At 48.3% G+C, this 24,124-nt stretch overlaps 1 protein-coding gene across 1 annotated transcript in view; it reads left to right on the top strand.

The window, feature by feature from the left end:
* Positions 1-24,124, top strand: part of LOC308368753 (signal-induced proliferation-associated 1-like protein 2) — a gene marked incomplete at its 5' end in the record, with an annotated part of 61,521 nt that overhangs the window by 27,096 nt on the left and 10,301 nt on the right. Inside the window, 6 exons of the mRNA XM_080843007.1 lie at positions 1,860-2,362; positions 11,845-12,069; positions 12,972-13,025; positions 13,797-13,917; positions 20,428-20,647; positions 23,438-23,569. Of these exons, the coding sequence (XP_080699133.1) occupies positions 1,860-2,362; positions 11,845-12,069; positions 12,972-13,025; positions 13,797-13,917; positions 20,428-20,647; positions 23,438-23,569 (1,255 nt within the window). The remainder of the gene's footprint in view (positions 1-1,859; positions 2,363-11,844; positions 12,070-12,971; positions 13,026-13,796; positions 13,918-20,427; positions 20,648-23,437; positions 23,570-24,124) is intronic.

The following is a 24,124-nucleotide window of genomic DNA, read 5'->3' as shown; positions in this document are numbered from 1 at the left end:
AAAACATTCTTTCTCTCCCCCTCTCTCTCTCACACAAACAAACACACACACACACTAGTGTATTTTCTCTTTCGCTTGCTTTCTCTCTCACACACACACACAAACACCCACACACACACAAGTGTATTTTATCTCTCGCTCTATTTTTCTCTCTATCACACACACACACACACACACACACACACACAGAAACCGCTTCATCATCCACTGCCTGCATGGCTGGCATTGCCCTACTTGTGAAGGTCACTCCGTCCTTGTCTCTGGCAGCCGCTGCAGTTGCCCTCACCGCACCCTGTCTTTACACTCTCCCCTCCAACCTCTCTGTTTTTTTTTTCTTCTTTTGTTTTGTTTTTTTGCTTTCGTTTTTTTTTTCACGCCCCTCTCTCTCACAACGGTTACCATAGCCACCCCCTAGCCTTCCACATTATTGCCTCCACCTCAAACTCTAATAAGAGGGGAAGGCATTCCCTGGCCGCTCGTAAATTTCACAATATTGCATGAGATCCTAATTTCGAGCCACAGAGGTGCCTGTTTTTGGTTGGCGTGGTTGTTGTAACCGCCTCTGAGCTGTTTCCTATCGCAAGGCCCATTAGGATTGTGTGTGTGTGTGTGTGTGTGTGTGTCTGTGTGTGTGTGGAGTGATGATGTGAAGCGTTGTGCACAGCCAGCTAGCTCGGAGCGCTGGATAGTGGCCTACTTTAATTTTGGGCTAATGTGAAGATGACACTCTTGAGAAGTGTTAGTTGGCCGAACACAGTTGTGACTGCCATTATTGTGTCATCATGCGATATTAGCCTTGTTTTTCTTGCCCTCTCGTGATATTATTTGGTGTAATGAACGGCATGGACATGATTCTCATAAGTGTGTTTGCATTTTGGCTCGGAAGGAATCATGCTGCTCATTTCACTTGTATGGGGGTGGAACATGAACTTTAGTACATTTTAATTTAGTAGAAGTAGAAAGGGTCATCTTTTGACTAATGAATGCAAATGTTTTGGTGTATTTATTTACTATTGGGTGAGAACACAAACACAGGAAACCAACCGAACAAATTGAAAACATTCGGGTAGTGGCATATTACTTGGTTTAAAACGATCTTTTATATTAATAACCTATGTTCCTCATTTCTGCAACAATGATGCTACATCTGTCAAGGCTGTGGCATCTGCTCCTCCATCAGTGGTCTGGCACTTAGTTAAGACAGTCTCCTCATCAGCTCCCTCCAGACCCACAACAAAAACGAGCTGTCAGTTGTTAAGAACACGACAGGCCATCCCAGCTACTGCATCGGCCATTTTACTTTTGATAATACTAAATAAGTGATGGATTGGCTCATGCCAATGATGTAATGTAATGCCTGCTATTGTGCATGATGCAACTAGTAAACATATCCCAGTTATATCATGCTGTGAGAACTTGTCATTCATAACATGCTGTAATGACAGGGAATAGTTTGATATGGCTGTATATATCTTCTACTATTACATATGCTCTAACAAGGAGTGGGATTCATATAACAAATTCATAATAGTCTGTTATATTTTCAACTAATACTGCTGTAATGGGGAGGGGTTGCCAAAATGTTAATAACACACTGTAATAAAAGGTCATATTATTGATTATGACTAATGACTATTATCATGTGTTATGAAATATAACAGGGCGTGATAGCATATAACACATTTATAACATATTGTTAAATTCCAGGGAGTTTACATGTAACATATTAATAACTCTGTAGTGGTATTATTTATGACTATTATCATGTTAAATATAACAAGGGAAAATGTGTTAAATATATCAGGGAGGGATGGTGTATATATAACATATTAATAACAGTCTGTTATAACCCCCTTCAGGTACGAGACAAGACCTGCCCCAGCCACTGCTCCAGCCACTCCAGCAGCAACACGCTCTCCAGCAACACCTCCAGCGGCAGCAGCAGCGACGGGGGCAGCGGGGGGGTCGGGGGGGTCGGCAAGCACTTCGGCTCCGGCGACCCCATGGACCCCGAGTCCCTTGGCCTCACCTATATCAAGGGCGCGTCCACGGACAGCGGAATCGACACGGCACCCTGCATGCCTCCTCCACCCCCTCCTCTGCCCCTGGCTGGAGTGGGGGTCGGGGGTGGCGGCGGCGGTGGAGGTGGTGGTGGTCTGAGAGGGGTGACCCGGGACGGGGTGAGGGTCGAGAGCAGCCTGCCCTGGATGGTGGAGTACCAGGAGGAAGGGGAGGGCGAGGAGGACGGGGACAAGCTGTACCTCCCGCCGCAGGGTTACGCACACACCCCCAGCACGGCCTCCACGGGACCCGTGAGCACCGGCAGCACCGGGGACCTGAGCGAGATCTCCTCCCTGTCCAGGTAAGGAAGAGAGAGAGAGAGAGGAATGAGAGAGAGAGAGAGAGAAAAGAGAGAGACAGAGAGAGACATGAAGGAATGAAGAGAGAGAGACATGGAGGAATGGAGAGAGAGAGACATGGAGGAATGAAGAGAGAGAGAGAGACATGGAGGAATGAAGAGAGAGAGAGACATGGAGGAATGGAGAGAGGGAAGGAAGGAAGGAAGGAAACAAGACCGAGATGGAGAGCAATATAGGGAGGGAATTCAGTAAAATAGTGGGGGATGAGTTTGTGTAAGAGATGGGGAAAGACTCCATGAAGTGAGATGGAGGATAGAGGTAAAGTGGGAGGGGTGGAGAGAGGGATGAGGAGAGAAGCGAGCGATGGGAGAAGGGGAAGCTGGGTAGAATGACTCGATGGAGAGATGGATAAAGAGTGCAGAGACGTTGAAAAGGAGAGACACCGTAAAATAAATGTCTTGTGAAGAAAGATGTGCAAGCAAGCTTTGTCAGTTGAAAAAAAAAGAGAGCGTAAGACTGGCAGAGATTCAGATTAAGCGATTTAGCCTCGGAGTGTAAGGAACAGACTGTCACAGTACAACGACAGTGCAATAGTGTGTTTGTGTGTGTGTGTGTGCGCGTGTGTGTGTGTGTGTGTGTGAGAGAGAGTGTGTGGGAACTGCACGCACATCTCTAGCCCCAAACTCAAAACTCCAAACTCATAAATCTGCCAAGCCAGCAATATTTAATCTGAGCAGCTGTAGAGATTACCAAGTGAGGTGTGGACACAGGGTCATCCTGAGGCCACTGTGAGGATGCACACATGCGTCTCATCGAGCTGGGATTGATGGGAGGGTTTCTGCACAGCCCAGGCCAGTCTCTCTCACACACGTATATGGAAACACACTCACCCACACACACTCACACACACACACTAACAAATGTCCAAATACTTACACTGACACGTAAACACACACATACTCACACATAAACACACACATACTTCGACACATATAAAAACCAAAAACATTTATAAACACTGACAGACACCTCCAGCACCCTTCCCTTAGCACTGACTCCTTTATACCCTGGCCCTCACTCTTAGAGTGTGTGTGTTATATGTGTGTGTGTGTGTGTGTGCGCCTGTCTGAAGTGGGAGGCAGGAGAGCGTGACTCAGACTTGCACACACACACACACACACACACACACACACTCGTCTCAGACCGTGGCACCGTGCCCTCATGATGAGGTGCCAGCCTCACCAGCCTCTCGCGCCGGTTGCCAAACCCAAGCGTCCGCCTCGCAACGCCTCACTTCACCTCACCTCGCAAATCAAGTTTGACCTGCCCGCCATCGTGCTCCTGCCGCGAAGCCATCTTTTCCTCTGTCTGTCATGCTGTCGTTTGTCTTTGTCTCACTCCTACACTCATTCTCTCTCTCTCTCTCTCTCTCTCTCTCTCTCTCTCTCTCTCTCTCTCTCTCTCCGTTAACTTCTCTCCCTCTGTAGATGTCCAATCCTTTCTTTTGCCTCTCCCTGTTCTCCTCTTACGCTCTCTCTCTCTTTCTGTTCTCCTATCTCTTTCTCTCTCCCTCCCTGTTCCCCTCTCTCCATCCCTCTCTCTCCCCCCTCTCAGTCTCTCTCTCTCTCTCTCTCTCTATCCCCCTGTCATCTTACATGTCTATATTTCTGCCAGGAAACCATTTTTAAATGTGTAACTCTTTCCGGCTTTCTGTCTTTCATGCCACCATTTGTTGTTCTCTCTCTCTCTGCTAACTTCTCTCCCTCTGTGTCTATTCAGTTTTTTGTATTCCTCCATGTCCTTCTTTCTTCTATTTCCTCTCTTATTCTTTCTCATTCCCATCATCTCACACCATCTCTGTCTCCTCCTTTTCTCCCTGCATTCTCTTTTCTCTCTCTCTCCCCTTTTTTCCTTCTGTCATTCTCTTCTCTCTCTCTCCTTTTCCATCTGTCATTCTCTTCTCTCTCTCCCCCCTTTTTTTTCCTTCTGTCATTCTCTTCTCTCTCTCTCTCCTTTTCCATCTCTCACTCTTCTTTCTCTCTCTCCTTTTCCACCTCTCATTCTCTTCTTTCTCTCTCTCTCTCTCTCTTCTTTTCTACCTCTCATTCTCTTCTCTCCCTCTCTCTCTCTCTTCTTTTCCAACTCTCATTCTCTTCTCTATCTCTCTCTCTCTCTCTCTCTCTCTTTCTCTCCTTTTCCACCTCTCATTCTATTCTCTCTCTCTCTCTCTCTCTCTCTCTCTCTCTCTCTCTCTCTCTCTCTCTCCTTTTCCATCTCTCTTTTGTGTTTTGTGGCTTGCCCTCTCCTTCTGGACTGATAAACTCCGCTGTGCAGACAGTGCTGGCCGTGCCGGCAGCTATGGAGGCTTGGCTTAAGTCGGCTTAGCCTCCTCTCTGCTTCCTCTCGAGTGCCCTTTACCATCGCCTTGGCAAACCAGCTGTGACAAGCAGGCCCTCCAACCAGACGCGTACAGAGCCTGCTTCTCCCTCTTTCTCACCCTATCCCTCTATCCTCATCTCCCTCTCCCGCTATTTCTTCCTCTCTCTCTCTCTCTGTCTTTCTGTCCCATTCATTCTCTATCCACATATTTTTCTCCCTCTATTGGTTTCTTCTCTCTCTCCCCCTCTTTCCCTCTCTCTCTCCCTCTCTCTGTCTGTTTTGCTCCCTCTTTGTGTGTTCAGGGTCAGCCTTGCCTGACTGAGTCAGACACTAGTGTGGCCTGTGGAGGCCCATGGCCTGCTGAAGTAGGGCCTTTTGTTATTTCGCTTTTTTTAAACCTGTAGCGCCTGAAGTGGGTAGTGGGGCAGAGTGTTGAGGGTCACAAAAACATGGCGTCATTTTCCCGCACACTCGCAACACGACTCCTCTGAGTGGCTTATGGCTATACTCAACCCCCACACACACACACACACACACACACACACACACACACACACACACACACACTCGCCCATGAACGTTCCCTACCATTGAGGCTCAAGCTCTTCTCTGGCTATGAGGCTGTGACGCACTGAGCTTCTCCCCCAAGGATGGCCACATCTACGGAACAGCTCTCTTGTTTTGACCGTCAGTCAGCTCTGTATGTCTGTGCGTCAGAAGCTGGGGTAGCATCTTGAGTTTAAACAAGTCCGAACAGTACAGGGAAACCAACGTACACACACACACACACACACACACACACACACACACACACACACACACACACACACACACACACAACAGTACAGGGAAACCAACTTACGCAGAGACTAACGGGCCAAACTAGGTCAGGCTTAAGGACAGAGGCCCTTAGTGTACCTCGGCTGGATTGGATTAGGATAGTGGACCCACCTTTTAATGTTTAAAAAGACTTAACCCACAGATTGGACCACTCAGAGTATAACATAGCATAGTACAAATACATAGTTCTATTTCGTTTCTACTGACCGCCAGAGGCGGTGCTTTAAGCACTGGATGTCATTCACGTTTACGTGTAGTTCGAGTATTTGTATCAACAAAATCACCTGTGACCTGGGTGACATATGCCTTCGCCCCTGTACTAAAGGCATGCTCCCCCAGGTCACGACCCTTAATTCTTCTCGCGTCAGGTGAGTTGGTGAGTATGTTCACTCCACAGGTGAGTGTAATCATGCTAATCGTTGGTAGTCTTGCAACCTTCGGGTAGAGCTGCGAATTCTCGCTCTCTTAAGACTACGATTAGCATCAAAAATCAACATTTGCAGTGGGCTACAGTACAGGTGTGTCTCGCCTTAAAACTGGTAGTTAAACCCACTCGCGGATAATCCGGGGAAAACGGATAATCCGGAAAAAAGGTGAGTTGCCTCTATTTGTTTTACCGTGTGTAGTAGTCACGCTCTGGTAATGAGTAAAGAGGCATGGGAATCAGCAGCTTACAGGTGTTTCTCGCCTTACAACTGATGATTAAACCCACTTTTTGCACGAGTGAGTTCCTCGCATAATAGTTCCTATTGTCTGTCACGATGAGATACGGCAGTCAGTAAAGGTGTTCTCGCCTCACGACTGATGATTAAGACCACTTGTTAAGCGAGATGGAAACCCTCGGCCCCTTTCGGCTTCGTGTCACACTATCTGCAGGCTACAGGTGTTTCTCGCCTTATACCTGATAATTAAAACTACTTGTTAAGCGAGCTTGAGCCCTCGCATAGTTGGTTTGTACCGTTGTTGTTTTGAAGATGCAAGCGGCGTTAGCCTATTTGCCCCTGTCGGCTTCGTGTCACGCCATCAGAAGGTGTTTTCTCGCCTTATAGCTGATAATTAAAACTACTTGTTAAGCGAGATGGAAATCCTCGCAAAGTCTGCTTCGTGTCACGCTATCAGAAGGTGTTTCTCGCCTTATAGCTGATTGTGTCACGCTATCAGAAGGTGTTTCTCGCCTTATAGCTGATAATTAAAACTACTTGTTAAGCGAGATGGAAATCCTCGCAAAGTCTGCTTCGTGTCACGCTATCAGAAGGTGTTTCTCGCCTTATAGCTGATTGTGTCACGCTATCAGAAGGTGTTTCTCGCCTTATAGCTGATAATTAAAACTACTTGTTAAGCGAGATGGAAATCCTCGCATAGTTGGTTTTGTACCGTTGTTATGATGAAGATGCAAGCGGCGTTCTCGCCATAAGCATTCAATTAAGTAGGCTAAACGAACAGGATTTACTCCTGTCGCTACCTACTGTTTGGGTAACTGTTAAAGCTACGTTCTACGCCCCGAAATGTCAGCCCTATGTTTGCGGAACTGTTAACTATGGTGTTAAAAGCGTAGGCTACTGATGGATGACTGACGGGCAATGCCCGCAATTTCAGTTTTTTAATCCATCTATCTTGGTAGCTGGGAGCGACTGTGTCCACTCTTAAACAGGACAGGGTTTTTACTCCTGTTGGCTTGTGTTAAACGCTATAGGCAGGCTGCGTTTACCTACGGACAAGTAACTGACGGGCTATGGCCGCAATTTCAGTTCTAAACCATCTATAGGCCTATTGGTAACTGTAATGGGCGTGTCCGCTCTTGAACAGGACAGGTCTTTTACTCCTGTCGGCTTTGTGGTAAATGCTATAAGCAGGCTACGTCTACCTACTGTTGATGACTGACGCCCGCAATTTCAGCTCTAAAAGCAAGTTTAATTCGCGGGGTAAATATTGAGGCTTGGTCCATAATAAACTGCCTAGTTTGAGTGGGTGATTTTTCCGCCCCGCAAACTTCAGTTGTTCAGAATTTATTATTTGGTTCAGATGACTGTAGAGTGGGTCCGCTCTAAAGCAGTAGGCTACATGATTTACGCCAGTCGGCTTTGTGTTAAACACTATAAGCAGGCTACGTTTACCTACTGATTAGGGACTGAATGTGCTATGTCCGCAATTTCAGTTCTAAAGCATCCAATTTTGGTAATGTTAACCGCTGGGTCCACTTTTAAATGGAAGCCTACCTTACGTAAGGTAAGAGGAATCATTGCCGCGATCAGGTGTAATGCGCTTGGTTAATATTGAGGCTTGGTCCATAATAAACTGCAAACCTCAGTTGTTCAGCATTTATTATTTGGTTCAGATGGCTGTAGAGGAGTGGGTTCACACTTAAACAGTAACCTATCTGAACATGGCCTGGTGTTATTCGCTAAGGCTGCTGGTAAAATATCACTTATATATATATATATATATATATATATATAGATAAATAAATAAATACATCTAGGTATAGATATTGCAACATGTTCATTACATGCACTGTTGCCAGGCCCCTCTTGGGCCAGAGGACGAGCCAGAACCGCCTCCGGCGCTAGGTCTCCTAAGCAATGCAAACGCCAGATTCCCGGGAAGCCTCTGGTAGGGGCAAATGCAGGAATAGGTATCCGCTTGCCCAGAAGGTAGACACTTCGACTTAGGAGTTCGCAGAAATAAGACTCTGCTTCTAAAGCTACAACAACCTGCTGCACAGCATGCTAGTGCTTTCACTACAGCGGCTTTACAGTCTCCTTCGGAGGTGCTCCCTCTAATACGGTCACCAGCTTTGAGATCCTCAAGGAGGATATTCTCTCCACTAGGGCTTCAGAGAGGCCCCTATTTCTCTCATCCCAGTTCCCTGGGTACGAGCGACACTACACTGAAGGGCTCCGAAAGAAGAAAAAGCATCAGTTAGACCCACATTTAAGAGGGCAATGACACGTCTAGGGTTGGATACTATACCCATACAGACCTCTCCTCAGAGCTGCTTTAAAAAAAAAAAAAAAAATAAATAAATAAAGATAAAAAAAGGCCTCCATCTTCGGCTTTTAATGTTCCGCCCTCGACCCCATATATCGAGGAGCGGCAGAGATGCTGGGCAGATCCCAGACGGTTCTCTCATCTCCCAGGAGACGAGAGCCCTAGCCAACATGCAAGATGCATCTGCCCAGGGCCTTGCTAGCATGCCCAATATCGAACCAGCCGTTGCTGCCCGGGTGCTGACACCTGGTTAAGCACTCCGGCCTGATGCTCGCTGCCCCGGCCAAAGTGCCGTTTGACAGACGACTACATGGTGAAATCCTACTACTCAGCACCGCGTATTGCACGTCTTGGGTATTCAATGTCACACCTGGTACTAGCCCTGTCCCAGACATTGCAGACTTCTGGGGATGACTCCTCTGCTGAGTCAGAGTGACACCTCCCTGCAGGCGTTTGCCTACATGACCAGGGAGTTGGGTAGGCCGTGGCCTAGTTAACCCAGACCCAACGCCGGATATGGTTGGCCCAGTCTCAACTCTTGGAGCCGAGCAGGAAAGCCCGATTGTCTCTTCCTCCTGTCTTTCCTGGACAGATGTTTGTCCTGCTGCGCAGTAAGCTCTGGAGTGCAGCCTACAGGTTACACAGTCCAGACAACAGTTGCCAGTCTGAGCCGGGAGGCTCCTGGCAGACAGAGGCCCCCTAGGGTTCGGACCCCGACCACCGAGGTGCCATGGGGTCAAAATGACCATCGTCATAGACCCAAACAGGGCTCTGGCTCTACGTCAGGAGATCTGGGATCTCTTGAAGAAAGGCGCCATCAAGCCATTAGACAGGCTGGCACAAAACAGTGGATTCTACTCCGCTTATGTTATCATGCCAAAGAAGGGCGACGGCCTTCGGCCTATACTAGACTTGAGACGTTTAAACACGCATCTCAAGGTTAAGATTCCACATGCTGCGTACAGCGGATGTGTGGCAAGGTATCATGCAAGGAGATTGGTTTACAACCATCGACCTAAAGGATGCATACTTCCGCGTCCCTATCACACCTCGAAACAGACAGATTCTTCGTTTGCATTCGAGGGCAGAGCCGCCAGTTCTATGGGCTCCCTTTTCGGGATCTCGCTGGCACCACGTCTTCACCAGATGTGCGGCAGCGGCACTGTCCCTACTGAATCATCAGTCATTCAGGAAAGGAGGGCTCTGGCCCTCAAGATCTTTTCTGAGACTGCTGAGTATGCTCACAGCGGCCACGTAGGTGTTCCCTTGGCCTTCTGTCTTTGCAGCCCCTTTAAATTCGGCTGAACGATCTTGGCTTGCACCCCACTTATCACAGGCACAAGCTGGTCAGAGTCACTTCCAGTTGCCTTACAAAGCTATGGCTGTGTAGGGGAGAGACATAATCTCACCCAAGGGGTTCCCTTGGGGCCCATACCTTCTTACAGAGGAGCGGTGGCCACCGATGCCTCTATGGCAGGGGGGAGCTGTATGACAATGCAGGACTTTCAGAGGTCTCTGGAGTCCTTGGCAGTAGGAACACCACATATATGCTTGGAGCTGCAGGTTGTCCTGCTGACGCTCAAATGTTTTCTTCCAGTAGTGGTAGAAAAGCTGTCCTGGTAAGAGCAGACAACACGTCGGTGGTCTACCAGGTAAACCACCAGGGGAGCACAAGGCCAGACAATCCTTGAGGCTGCCCCAACAGCTGTGGCTGTGGGCCTATCTACTCTTTCTGAGCCTGGGGGCAATGCATTTAACAGGCATTCAGAACACGGCTGTGGATGTGCTATCCCGGCAGCCTTGTAGCCTTCACCATGAAGGTATTTGCAGCCACTGTCTCAGCCATACACAGTAGGGCAGATGGTGTGACAGTTGGGTCCCATATGCTAGCGACCCGCTTCCTTATGGGTTCTCAACAACTAAGGCCGCTTCGGCGAAGCTCAGTTGCCTATAGTCCTAAGGGCACTCTGGCAGTCCCCCTTTGAACCTCTAGAGAGGGTGGGATTGAAATAACGGTCTATGAAGATCGCTTTTCTCTTGGCCATGGCATCGGCTACACGAAAGCCAAGCCAAGACTGTCTATATTGGAACCCCGGAGGCCCAGGGATAACTTTGGGGGTGAATCCGGCCTTTCTTCCAAAGGCGAATTATCATCCTACTGAAACCAGCCGCTCAGGCTGGCTGCCTTGAGCCCCAGATCAGGATGACGAGCAGGGACAGAGCCCTACCTGTTGTGCCCAGTGAGAGCACTTAGGGCTTATATTGATATGACTGGAATCCCACCAGTCTGATTCACTGTTTCTCTGTCATGTTGGACAGAGTAGAGGGCACAGCTTATCCAAATAACGGCTATCACGTTGGATTATGGACGCTATTATTTGTGCCTATAGGAGCAGTAGTCTCCTGGTCCCTCAGGTCCGAGGTCACTCAACTAGGAGTGTATGTACATCGCGGGCGGCCCTAAGAGGTGTTCCCCCTTCAGATATCTGAACAGCTGCGTTATGGGCATCAACCTGCACATTTGTGAGGTTTTATAGGGTTAACGTGGTCCCTCATTACCCAGTGGCAGCTGGTGTTCTTCCTACTTCCTTACAGCGGGAGTAAGGTAAGACTTCCTCGTGACTTGGTTGGTATTAGTCATCCAGTGCTTAAAGCACCGCCTCTGGCGGTCAGTAGAAACGAATTAGAACGCTAGGTTACGTATGTAACCATGGTTCTATGAGTTTCGGATGACCGCCAGAGCTTGGCAGTCACTCGGAATATTCGCGAGAAGATTGTCAAGGGTCGTGACCTGGGGGAGCATGCCTTTAGTACAGGGGCGAAGGCATACGTCACCCAGGTCACAGGTGATTTTTTGATACAAATACTCGAACTACACGTAAACGTGAATGACATCCAGTGCTTAAAGCACCGCCTCTGGCGGTCATCCGAAACTCATAGAACCATGGTTACATACGTAACCTAGCGTTTTGGGGGATAAAAACAATAAGCAGCAATTTTTCCACTTTTTAATGGGAAGGCATTTTTTTAACGTAAGGGTGTAAGCCTTGTTGATTTAACTTGTGATGTAAGAAAGACAGAGGTGACTAATAATCTCTCCCCCACTTTTTAATGGGAAGAAATGGAAAGGGTTTGAAGACTTTTTTTTAACGTAATGGTGTAAGCCTTGTTGATTTAGCTTGTGATGTAAGAAAGACAGAGGTGACTAATAATCTCTCTCTCTCCCCCCCCCCGCCCTCTCTCTTTCTCACCACCCACCCCCCCCCCCCCCCCCCAGTGGCTCTCGTCACTCGGGCAGCCCGTCGGAGCGCGGCATGAAGAGCAGCGGCTCCATGGACTCGTCCTCCAAGCTCTACATCATCTCGCCCACGGGCTCCGCCCCGGACGCCCACCACCACATGCTGCCCTACCAGCACAGCCAGCACCAGAGGGACCGGGACAAGTACCTCATGGGCTGGAAGAAGGCTCAGGAGGCAGCCACCTTGGACCAGGAGCAGGCCAGGTGAGCAGAGGGGTGGGGTTGGGAGGGGCGAGGGGGTGTAGAGTGATGGATGAGTATACAGTATCTGTTCTGTGTCTGTTTGGCTGTCTTCCTGTCTGTGTGTGTGTGTGTGTGTGTGTCTGTGTGTTTGTGTCTGTGCGTTTGTGTGACAAAATGTGTGCCAGTGTGCAGTTACTGAGAGTAGTAACACAACTGTAGTGAGTGTGCGAGCACATTTAAGTGCTTGTGTGACCAAATGTGCGTGTGCATAGTCACTGTGTGTAGTAACACAACTGTAGTGTGTGTGTGTGTGTGTGTGTGTGTGTGTGTGTGTGTGTGTGTGTGTGTGTGTGTGTGTGTGTGTGTACATGCATACATTTGCCTATGCACATGTATGAATCAAGACGCCGTCAGCAGCAGCGTCTGACAGCAGTGTTTGGGCCCTTCTGTGACAGATTGATGCCATCTGACAGCGCTGCTCTGTGTCTTTCTGCGTCTCCGTGTCTTCAGCGATAGGTCACTCGGGCCGACCCTTGGCCTTTGGTGTCGCAGCGCACTGTACCTCCACCGTAGCTCGTCAAAATGTCACATGTCACCCGTCATAACCTTAGCCATGACAGAAAGCATAGTAAACCCTGCGAAAGAGTCACTTTCAGTTAGTGTTTTGTGTTTCCTGTTTACGTTCTGTTTCCTGTTTCCCGTTCATGTCCGTCATCTTCACCAGCAAGGCAAAACTAATCCATCCAAGAGCCCTAGAGGACATCATTGCTGACTCTATTCACTGCTTGTCATTATTATGTTGCCATGACATTCTGTTGGTAAAATGTAGATACTAATTGGGAAGGGATGACCGTAGACCAGGCCATCCATGTGCAGGTTTTTTTTGTTTATTTTGCGTTTCTTTTGGCTTCTCCTTGTTTCAGTCCGACCGACGGCTTAGTGTCGTTACTCTTCAGGGCACTGTTGCAGAAAGCCAGGTACAGAAGCTCCACAGGAGATCTATCTCTCTATCTATCTATCTATCTCTCTGTATATCTCACTATCTCTCTATCTCTCTCTCTGGCTGCGCCCCCACCTCCCTCTCACTCCTCTTGTTACACTTTCTCCCTCCTTTCCGTGCGAGTGCAATCCCAGAGTTCCCCGTGTTTGGCAGTGTGTGTGCGTCCGTCACAGTTCGGAGAGCTCAGGACATGTGGATGTGAAACACAGCCTGCCGCTCGCTCAGGGGGGGGGTGTTGGATGACTCACCAAACCCTAACAATGCAACCCCACCCCACCCCCCTACTGCTACTGCTGCTGCTACTGCTACCCCCCCCCCCCCCCTAACAGATCTGCAGTTTGCCTCTGCTGCTTGTCCCCCCCCCCCTCTTAGACTGTGCACCTCCAGGCACCTGCTGTGTGATGCTAACCCCCCCCCCCCCCCCCCCTCTCAGACTGCACCTCCAGCCACCTGATGTGTGAACGTTAACCCACAGCTCCTCACACAGGGGTCTGTCAACCGTCTGCCACGCCCTCTGGTTAGAGGAACATAACCACTAATGTGTCTCTCTCTTTCTCTCTTTCTCACTCTTTCTCTCTCTTTCTCTCTCTGTCTTTCTGATTTTCTCTGCCTACATTTTCTCTTCTTTTCTCTGCAACTCTGTCTTTATATTCTTTCTTTCTTTCTTTCTTTCTTTCTTTCTGTTCTTTGTCTCTCTCTCTCTCTCTCTCTCTCTCTCTCTCTCTCCTCATCCCTCTCCCACACACAGGAGGATGTATCTGACTGACCCGGCATGTCCGGCTCCTGAAGGGAAGCAGCATCTCTCCAAGGAGGAGTTCCTCCGTCTGCTCCTCCCCGACAGCCCACCGGGCCCTGGAGGAAGAGTCAAGGTGAGACTTCCCTTCCCTTCCCTCCCCTCCCCTGCCCTCTTCTCCTCCCTTCCCCTCCTCTCCTCCTCTCCCCACCTCTTCCTTCTTCCGCACCTTCTCTCCTCCCCTCCTCCTCTTTTCCTCTCCCCTCCTCTCTTCCTCTCCTCTCTCTACCTTCCGCCTCGTCCTCCTCTCCTTCCCTCCTCACATATACCATCCTCCTCACTTCTCTTCATTTTTCCTCCATTTGACATGTTGTATCCTGAGAGACCTACAGTATGGTACAGCATAGCCATTCTCATGAGAATATGTGAAAGTTCATCAATATCATGCGTGTATTTGGAAGTACATAAGTTCATGCGTATATGTGGAAGTACATAAGTTCAAGCGTATATGTGGAAGTACATAAGTTCATGCGTGTATGTGGAAGTACATACGTTCACTGGGTCTACCAGTTTAGCCAGAGGAACACGTTTATCCATTCCTACCACTCGCTTTTCCCCAGCCATTTCTGTTAGTGTCTTTCTCTGTCTCTTCCTCTTTCTCTGTACCTATTCTGTTCGTTCCGCTGATCTCTCTCTCTCCCTCGGCCATCAGTGTCCGTATATCACTGTTTCCAAGCGTCACTTTGACCTTCCATGTCCTTCTGCTTTCACCTATTTCTCTCAGTCCGTCTCTTTCTCTGAACATATCGCACTATTTTTTTTTACGTGCAATCTCTCTTCTCCTGTCCCCTGTTCTGGCCTCATTCTTTATCCCAGTCCTTAATCACAGATATGCCCTTTAAAGTCAACTATGTGACTGTGAGTGTGTGTGTGTGTGTGGCTCCGCGGAAAGGCTGCCTGTGTAGCTGATGGAGTGCTCTTGGTCTTCATGGGTTCCACACACAAATGGCAAACCACAAACCTTGGTTGCAAATTATACTTGCTGTTTTATTTCTATATAAGAGACAGTATGCATCAATTTGCCACTTTTTGAAGCATGTTTATTTAAAAGCAACTAGTACTTGTATCTTCTTTAAATACATTATCACAGTATATGGTCATGTGAAAGACACACCTGTTATCCTGTTAAGCGCCTAGAGGCAATTGTATTGTCATGGCGCTATATAAATTGAATTGAATTGAAATTGAATATTCCAAATAGCTGCCTAGGCTATGCCCTTTGCAGTTCTTTGTTTCGGGTCGGACCAATCCCGGGAAAATTTAAAATAAAGCTTTCACATCATAGCCAACTCTTATCGCCAAAAGACATGAGTTAGCATGCTAGCAAGCATTTTATCAGTGGCAACTGTGCTGCTGTTGGTGTTTGTGAGATTTTTTTCTCATGCCTTCTCGTTAGATTGCTAGTTTTTTGAGCGAAACTCCTTGCTGCTGCCTTAACACTAAAAGGTCTATATCCCTCGTCCGGGATATTTTTATTTTTGAGTTTTCGTCTTAGAGACATAAAAAGAACAACCACTGAAACATTGAACCCTTTTCTAATATTATTGCTGAGGTCTTCTAGAATAGAATCATATATTCCATTTGTGCATCAATGTTTTTAGTTAAGCAAACTGTACAAAAACATCAAGGCATGTCAGACAACTTAGAAAAGTCTAAAACCTTAGAGTGTTAAGTGCCTCTCATGTCTTTGTTAGGAACAGCATGGCTTTGTTGCTGTTGATCACGCCTCTCTTAAACGCAGGAGACTGGCGTGGGTGGTGGAGGATCTATTTCTTTTTTTGAAGAGCTGTCGCACCTTCAGATGTCTCGCCCTCTCTGTCTCTCACTCTGACATCTGTCTGCTGCCCCTCCCCTAGTCTCCGAGCAGCACGACATTAACTCACAAGCTGCTCTCTGTCGCTCTCTTGCCCTCTCTCTTCCCTTCACTCTCTCTCTCCCTCTCTCTGTCGCTCTCTTGCCCTCTCTCTTCCCTTCACTCTCTCTCTCCCTCTCTCTGTCGCTCTCTTCCCCTCTCTCTTCCCTTCACTCTCTCTCTCCCTCTCTCTGTCGCTCTCTTCCCCTCTCTCTTCCCTTCACTCTCTCTCTCCCTCTCTCTGTCGCTCTCTTCCCCTCTCTCTTCCCCTCACTCTCTCTCTCCCTCTCTCTGTCGCTCTCTTCCCCTCTCTCTTCCCTTCACTCTCTCTCTCCCTCTCTCTGTCGCTCTCTTCCCCTCTCTGTTCCCCTCACTCTCTCTCTCCCTCTCTCTGTCGCTCTCTTCCCCTCTCTCTTCCCTTCACTCTCTCTCTCCCTCTCTCTGTCGCTCTCTTCCCCTCTCTCTTCCCCTCACTCTCTCTCTCCCTCTCTCTCTCTCTCTCTATCTCTCTTCCCTTCCCTTCACTCTCTCTCTCCCTCTCTCTATCTCTCTTCCCCTCACTCTCTCTCCCTCTCTCTCTCTCTATCATTTCTGTATCTCTCCCTCTCTCTCCATCTCTCTAACTCTTTCCCTCTCTCTCTCTCTCCCTCTCTCTATCTCTCTTCCCTTCCCTTCCCTTCACTCTCTCGCTCCCTCTCTCTATCTCTCTTCCCCTCACTCTCTCTCTCCCTCTCTCTGTCTCTCTATCATTTCTGTATCTCTCCCTCTCTCTCCATCTCTCTAACTCTCTTTCCCTCTCTCTGTCTCTCTCTCCCTCTCGCTTTCTTTTTCTATCATTTCTGTAATTATCTCTTTCTACCTGCCCCCCTCATTGTGCTCTCTATTCCTCCCTCACTCTCACAATCCCTTTCTCTCTATCTCTCTCTCCTTCTTCTCTCTCCATCCCTCTCTCCCTCCACAACTAGAGAGCGCAGTGGGGGGGTGGGAAGGGGGGTAAGGTTCGGTCTGGCACAGTCTATAACCCTTCCTTAGCAACGCTCGCTTTGCCTGTCAAAAGGTTAATTTAGCATTTTCATATTAAAAGCACCACAGGCCAGCACGGCTAGCGTCCGTCTGGCTGTTTTCACTCTTAATTAGCGGCATCCGGCTTTAGCGGCTGGCCAAAAGGAACAAAGAACACAAAACAGATGAGGAAGGGAAGGGTGGTGGGGGGGGGGGGGGGGGGGGGTGAGAACAGAGGGCGGGGAGGGGAATGAATTAGCAAGGACAGACAGGTGCAAATGGATGTCATCTGAAAGCTGTCGGGACTGCCATTTCGGCTCAGTCTGTCAACACCAGTTGCAGCGACCCTGAATGGAAAAGCAGGACCCTCACGGCAACCTGCCATCAAGAGGTGGACGTGAGTTGGGGTGGGGTTGGGGGGAGGGCTGTAGCTTCCATCATGCAGGACTGTGATAATGAGATAAAATGATATAGTGCCTTCATTAATGAACATCATCTCCTCATATAAAGCCAAAGGACTAAACCGCCCACGCACATATAGGCATCGGAATTACATGTGCACACATCCCCCACAGTGCTCTAATATTAAAACTGTAGCGCTTCAGTGATGCCACATAGACAGATGCCCAGCTCACACTCAATCACCACACACACACACACACACACACACACACACACACACACCTCGCTCCCATGGGATTCCCTGTGGGGTTGAGATAAAAACCTGCCATGGATGAGTAAATAAATAATGGCTCCCACACATGTCCATTATGGGCTGAAAATACTAGACCGTGTGAGTTTAAAAAAATCAGCACCTCGCTCGCAGAAATCTGAGTCAAAGCGTCTGGGCGAAATCAGCCGAGAGATTAAATCTGGGTCAGAGATAAAAAGCCAAGGCACCCAAAGTAGGAAAAAACTAAACTAAAACAGATAATAGTAACATGCCATATTGCCAGTGTGGGAAAAACATGCCTGGTTTGTTTTGGTCATAACATGGTCCCCCACCCCCTGGTTGGCAGACAGTGAAAAATGGAGGGACATAAGATAAGATAAGACCAAAATATCTTCACATCCAGCATTTGACCCCATTCTGGAGTGGATTCGTGATTTTTGGGGCGTGTGTGTTTGTGTGTGTCTGTGTGTGAGTGTTTATATTTGTGTGTGTGCGTGGTTTGACTTGCTGACAGAATCCCCACCTCCATCACGCTTTCTCAGTGGCTGGTCACTTCCTGCCTCTCCAACCCCCCATGCGGGTAAAAGCAGTGGTGTAGTCCAGGGTATACGCAGGTATACGGAGTATACCCACATATTACACGGCTCTTCTTAATGCTGTAGAATGCTCCATTCACTTGAATGGGGCTTCCCAACGTTCACGGTGAATCAACACCCCTCTGCTTCGCGTCGGGGTGCTGTTCGCCCTGTCGGGGCTTATTTTCCCGACAATGACCTGCGTTCTATACATTATCCCTTACTTATTTTTCTGTCAGCATTGCGTGTACCCACTTCTCAAAACAGGGCGTTTATCCTGTGCCGTATTGGCTGCTTAAAAAAAAATAAGAGTATACCCACTTCTCCAGGGACCACTACACCACTGGGTAAAAGCCCCCGCCCCACCCCCTCCTTGGCCCCATCAGGTCCATGGCGTTGAGACTGAATTATGGATGGAGAGAACGGGAGTCTAATAGGTTTCACATGTAGCGTCACACTCAACAGCTCCGACCCCCCACCATGCCACCCCGGCACTTTACCCCTCTCCGCCTCTCCACCTCTCCCCACCTTCTCCTGCTCTGTCCCTCTCCTTGGGTTTTATCAGCTATATCTCTCTCTCTTTCTCTCTCTCTCTCTCACTCTCTTTCTCTCTCACTCTCTCTCTTTCCCCCTCCCTCCCTCCCTCGTTTTATGTCCGTCATCCTCAGTCATATTAGAATTGCAGTGTTTGTGCTTTTTTTTTTCATCCTTCTTTTCCTTCACCTCTCTTCTTCCACGCTGTCCTTCTCCACCCATTCCTTGCTGATCCTGCTCTGTTTCGTCGTCATCCTTAGTCCTGCTCTGTGTTTCTTTACTGATCAGAACATGGCAGCTTCATCTTGGATGCCTTTTTTTTTTTTTTTTTTTTTCCATGTATGTCTAGCACTGCTGTTTCACACACCTTTCACTCTGTCATTCTTTTTTGTGGTTTTGCTGTGATCTAGGGTATAACAGGTCACATATGTTGCCCCAAGCTGCCCCCCTCTCTCTCTCCTTCTCTCCCTCCCTCCCTCCCTCCCTCCCTTCCTCCCTTTATCTCTCTCTCTCTCTCTCTCTCTCTCTCTCTCTCTGTCTCTCTTTGTGTCTGAACTGAGCAGGAATGTGGATGGTGGCCATAAATAAATGTGATTAAGAGATTAGGCTTATTATAATACAGTAATGGCTGTGATTATGTCTGATTACATTCTCCATTTCTCCCCAACGCCCTCTCTCCCTTTCCCCCTTCCTTTCTCCTCTCTCTCTCTCTCCCTCAACCACTCTCTCTCTTTCTCTCCCTCAACCACTCTCTCTCTTCCTCTCTCTCACGACACACACAAACATTCTCTCCACCTCCCTCTCTCACTCTTTTGCTGCTTCACCTTCCTCTCTCTATCTCTATCGCCCTCTCACTCTCTCCCCTCTTTCTCCCGTTCTCTCTCTCTCCTCTCTCCCCCTTTCTCTCTCTTCTCTCTCCCCATGCTCTCTCTACCTTTTTCCATCTCCTTTCCTCTCCTTCTCCACCTCTCACCCTCTATATCTCTCCTTTCACTACACCCAAACACACACACTTTCTCACCACCCAAACACACTTTCTCTCACTCCATCCAAACACACTTTCTCTCACTCCATCTAAACACACTTTCTCTTCCTCCCCAAACACACTTTCTCACTCCGACCCAAACACACTTTCTCTCACTCCACCCAAACACACTTTCTCACTCCGACCCAAACACACTTCTCACTCCGACTCAAACACACTTTCTCTCACTCCATCTTAACACACTTTCTCTTCCTCCCCAAACACACTTTCTCACTCCGACCCAAACACACTTTCTCTCACTCCACCCAAACACACTTTCTCACTCCGACCCAAACACACTTCTCACTCCGACCCAAACACACTTTCTCACTCCGACCCAAACACACTTTCTCTTCTTCCCCAAACACACTTTCTCACTCCGACCCAAACACTCTTCTCACTCCGACCCAAACACACTTTCTCTCCCTCCCCCTCTCTCTCCTCTATATGGGAGGAGCTCATGCATCATGTGTTTGAAGGGTGCAGTAATGTTAAGGTTGGAATAACACTGAGGAGTGGCCCTCTCACCCCTCCCTCCCTCCCTGCCTGTCTCTGCCCCAATGCACTTTCTCTCGACCTCTCTCCCCCTCCTTCATCTCTCTCTCTCTACCTCTCTCCCCCTCCTTCATCTCTCTCTCTCTACCTCTCTCCCCCTCCTTCATCTCTCTCTCTCTACCTCTCTCCCCCTCCTTCATCTCTCTCTCTCTACCTCTCTCCCCCTCCTTCATCTCTCTCTCTACCTCTCTCCCCCTCCTTCACCTCTCTCTCTCTCTCTCTCTCTCACTTTTTCATATAGGACAGTCTTGTTCAACTGGTGCATTAATGTAGGCGTGACTGCTGAATTAAATAAAACAAGCACTCTCTCTCTCTCTCTCTCTCTCTCTCTCTCTCTCTCGCTCTCTCTCTCTCTCTCTCTCTCTCTCCAGGCCACCGCAGTGGGTCAGTCCCCTCACCGCACACTGTACCGCACGCTGTCGGACGAGAGTCTGTGCAGCAGCCACCGGAGGGCGCTCTCCCTGGCCAGCTCCCGCAGCTCCATGCTGGACCAGGCGCTGCCCGCCGACATCCTGTTCGGCCACACCGCACCTTACCACAGCACGCTGCCCCCGCGCATGACCCTCCGCATGGCCGACGGACAGCTCAAGAGTGAGTACACACACACACACACACACACACACACAAACACACACACACACACACACACACACACAGCGTGCTTCCCCAACCCATGAGCTTAAGCATGGCCGACGAACAGCTCAAGAGTGAGTACACACACACACACTATCACATGCACGCAAACAAACAACCTTGTTTATTGCCTATAGACAGGCTGACATAGTTCACCCGTTTCACAGTACCATTTGCATCAGCATGACCCGTGTTCATATCACACATCGAAGATAACACCCCCATGCACACTACTTGGTGTGCTTTACATTTAATCAACACCTTTCCAGAAAACACACACACACACACCTATTTCTTTCACCTCATTAACACACAGTCAAGGAGTGAGAGAGAGAGAAATGTTCAAATATTCAAAACACCTTCCACTCCGGATCAGGATCGAGGAAAGAGAAAGAGAGTGTGTGAGATGGTGTGTGTGTGTGTGTGTGTGTGTGTGTGAAAGAGGAAGATAGAACATCAAGGAGAGGAAGATAGAGATAGAGATAGACAAAGGGAGAGACATTAACATCACGCACTTCCATTTTCAAGTCTTAATAATGTCTCATTGTACAGTAGAGGGAAAAAAAACACCAACAAAAAAACGAGCGAGAGAATCAAAGATATGAAGTAGGCAATAAGTTGTGTGTGTGTGTGTTTGGGGGGCCGGGGGGGTCTGAGTAAGTGAATTTGAAAGGAGAGAAATAGGGATGGAGGGCATGAGACTGTCTGCTAGTGTGTAGAACGGCAAGATCCCCCTCTCTCCTCTGTTAGCGCAGTGGAGGGAGTGAACTAGTGACCCGAGATAAAGAAAGAAGGGGGAACGACAGAAGAGAAAGGGAGGGAGAGAGAGATAGAGAGAGATGAGAGAGGGGGACTGAGAGAGCGAGTGAAGAGAGAGGGGGACTGAGAGATGGATAGAGAAAGGGAGGGAGAGAGAGATGAGAGAGGGGGACTGAGAGAACGAGTGAAGAGAGAGGGGGACTGAGAGATGGAGAGAGACGAGAGAGAAAGAGACTGAGAGAGAGCGAGAGCAGCTCAATCCATCTGTGTAATGCAGCACATCAGCTCCCTCTCAGTCTAACAGTGGGCAAGACGGGCAGAAAAGGAAGAAAAAACAGGATAGACCAATAAAAAAGAAGTAGAAAAACAGAAAAGAAAAAAAGGAATGGTCTGTCTGTCTCTCTTTCCCTCTCCCATGACAACAAAACAACAACAACAACACAAGAGAAAGAAATAGCAGAGATGCATAATGAAGCTGTTGATAATGAAGCTGTAAATTATGAAACTCCTCCACGCCCTCTCTCAGCCACACACACACACTCTCTCTCTCCCTCTCTCTCTCTCTCCCTCTCCCTCTCTCTCTCTCTCTCTCCCTCTCTCTCTCTCTCTCCCTCTCTCTCTCTCTCTGTCTCTGTAACCCAGTGCGACCCAGTGAGGGAGTGTAGCAGTGTGTATCTGACAGGCCGAGACCAGAGCCCTCCTTTAATCACACCGAGACCAAACCTGTCCTTTAATCACACCGACACACAGCCACCATCCACTCCGACTCCTCCACTAAAACCACTGAAGGAGGCTCTCGTCCGTCCTCAGGAACCTCCAGTCAGGCTTTTAAAATACCTCTTTTCAAAAAAAAAAAAAAGGCGGGGGTGGATCTTAGCCCAGTTTTTAACCTCACTCAGTGCAATCAGATGAGGTGGACACGGGTGTCTGAGTAATTGCCTGTCTTTCTGTCAGAGGTCCTGGTCACCCAGATTGGCGAGGCCTCATTGGGATGCCGAGCCAGAGGCAAGGTGGTCGCTAGCGGAGGCATTTCCATTAGGACGAGATTCGGGCAATTATTATAATGAAAAAAAAATTAGCTTTTTTTTTTCTTTTTTTTGGGGGGGCCTCTGATTTAGATTAGAACGAGACAAAAAGAGAGAGAGAGAGAGGAGAGCGAGAGACTGAGAGATGGAAATCTCAACCTCTGAATGATTATTATTCATCTCATGGCAGTGAGGCCAGACAACAGTCGAGAGGAGAACCGACATTATCAATGTTTTCCGTCTGTAGTTTTCTCTTTGATTTTTTTCTCTTTGTGGATATGTTTACATATCTCTCCGGCGCGTTAGCGCATATTTAAATATATGTCGAGTGTATAGAATTGTTGTGTCGAATTAAAACAATATCTCTGCAAGGAGACTTGCAGGAAGAAAAGGGATGTCCTCATATAGCCTTAGCCTCATCTGAGGTACAGTGGGTTTTAGCTGCCGCTTGTAGGTCACACAGAAGAGCTTAGCTAAGTCAAGGGTGAAACAGGAGAAAAGCAGACAGATGGCAAAAGAGAGTTAGAAAAGGGAAAACTGATTTTTACACCGAGATCCTGGTGTATCGCTGAAAAGCCTGTTATGACTTGTGCTTTGTTTATTAAGAGAGAGACAAAGAGAAACAGAAAGAGAAAGATAGACAGAGTGAAGGCGAGTGAGAGAAAGAAATTGAGTGAAAGAGAGTGAGAGAAAGAGAGAGAGTGATCAGACAGTGAAAACTGGGGAAGGGGAAGGTGAGAGTGAGAACTGTGAGACAGAAAGCGACAGGAAAGAGACAGAGACAGGGGAAACAAAGAAAGAAAGAAAAAAATCAATGAAGAACGTGAATGACATGCGAGTATGCAGGGAGCTACAGTGAGAGTGGGGGCTTTAACCCAACCTGTCTGCGCGCTAATCTATCCATCTGCCCCTCCTCTGACTTCTGACCTCCAACCCTTAACCCCCGACCTTCCTGTCTCCACAGACGACCTCTGGTACTCGGACGGCTCGCTGGCAGACAAGGCCAAGCTGGCCGAGGCTGGGCTCATGCCCCTGCCGGACCCGGTGGGCGGGTTGGACTGGTCCCACCTGGTGAACGCGGCGCGGGCATTTGAAGGTAAGATCGGCCCTCCGCCCGCCCACACACCACATTTCAGTGTGTGTGTGTGTGTGTGTGTGTGTGTGTGTGTGTGTGTGTGTGTGTGTGTGTGTGTGTGTGTTTGTGTGTGTTTGGGTGTGTGTGTGTCCGCACACCACATCTAATTTCTCCTTCATCTCAACCAGCTCCAGGATACACTGCCAGCAATTCACTCTAGTCTGTGTTTTTTGTTGTTGTTTAAAAAAAAAAAAAATGTATGTGCTTCCCCAAAGCAACTGGAGAGAAATGCAGATGGTTGCACCATAGATGTGCATTTTCAGTGTGCTCGTCTATATGTCAGTGTGTGGCCCGGAAACTAAATATACATTTAATATATATGTAGATTAACAGAGACACATCTTCTGTTTATGGCAGGGAAATAGCAAGGACAGTCAAATTCAAAAGACAATTTGACCTCAAAAGACGTTTCTGCTTATTCCGTCACTTTACCAAATAATGAGGCATTTGATAGTGAAACCAAGTTGTGGATTACCAGGTAACTTATAACAACTAGGGGTTTCACTTTGCCTAGAA

Source organism: Sprattus sprattus, assembly GCF_963457725.1.
Source record: "Sprattus sprattus genome assembly, chromosome: 1".
NCBI classification, from domain to species: Eukaryota; Metazoa; Chordata; class Actinopteri; order Clupeiformes; family Clupeidae; genus Sprattus; species Sprattus sprattus.
This window is presented reverse-complemented; position numbering and strand designations above follow the sequence as displayed.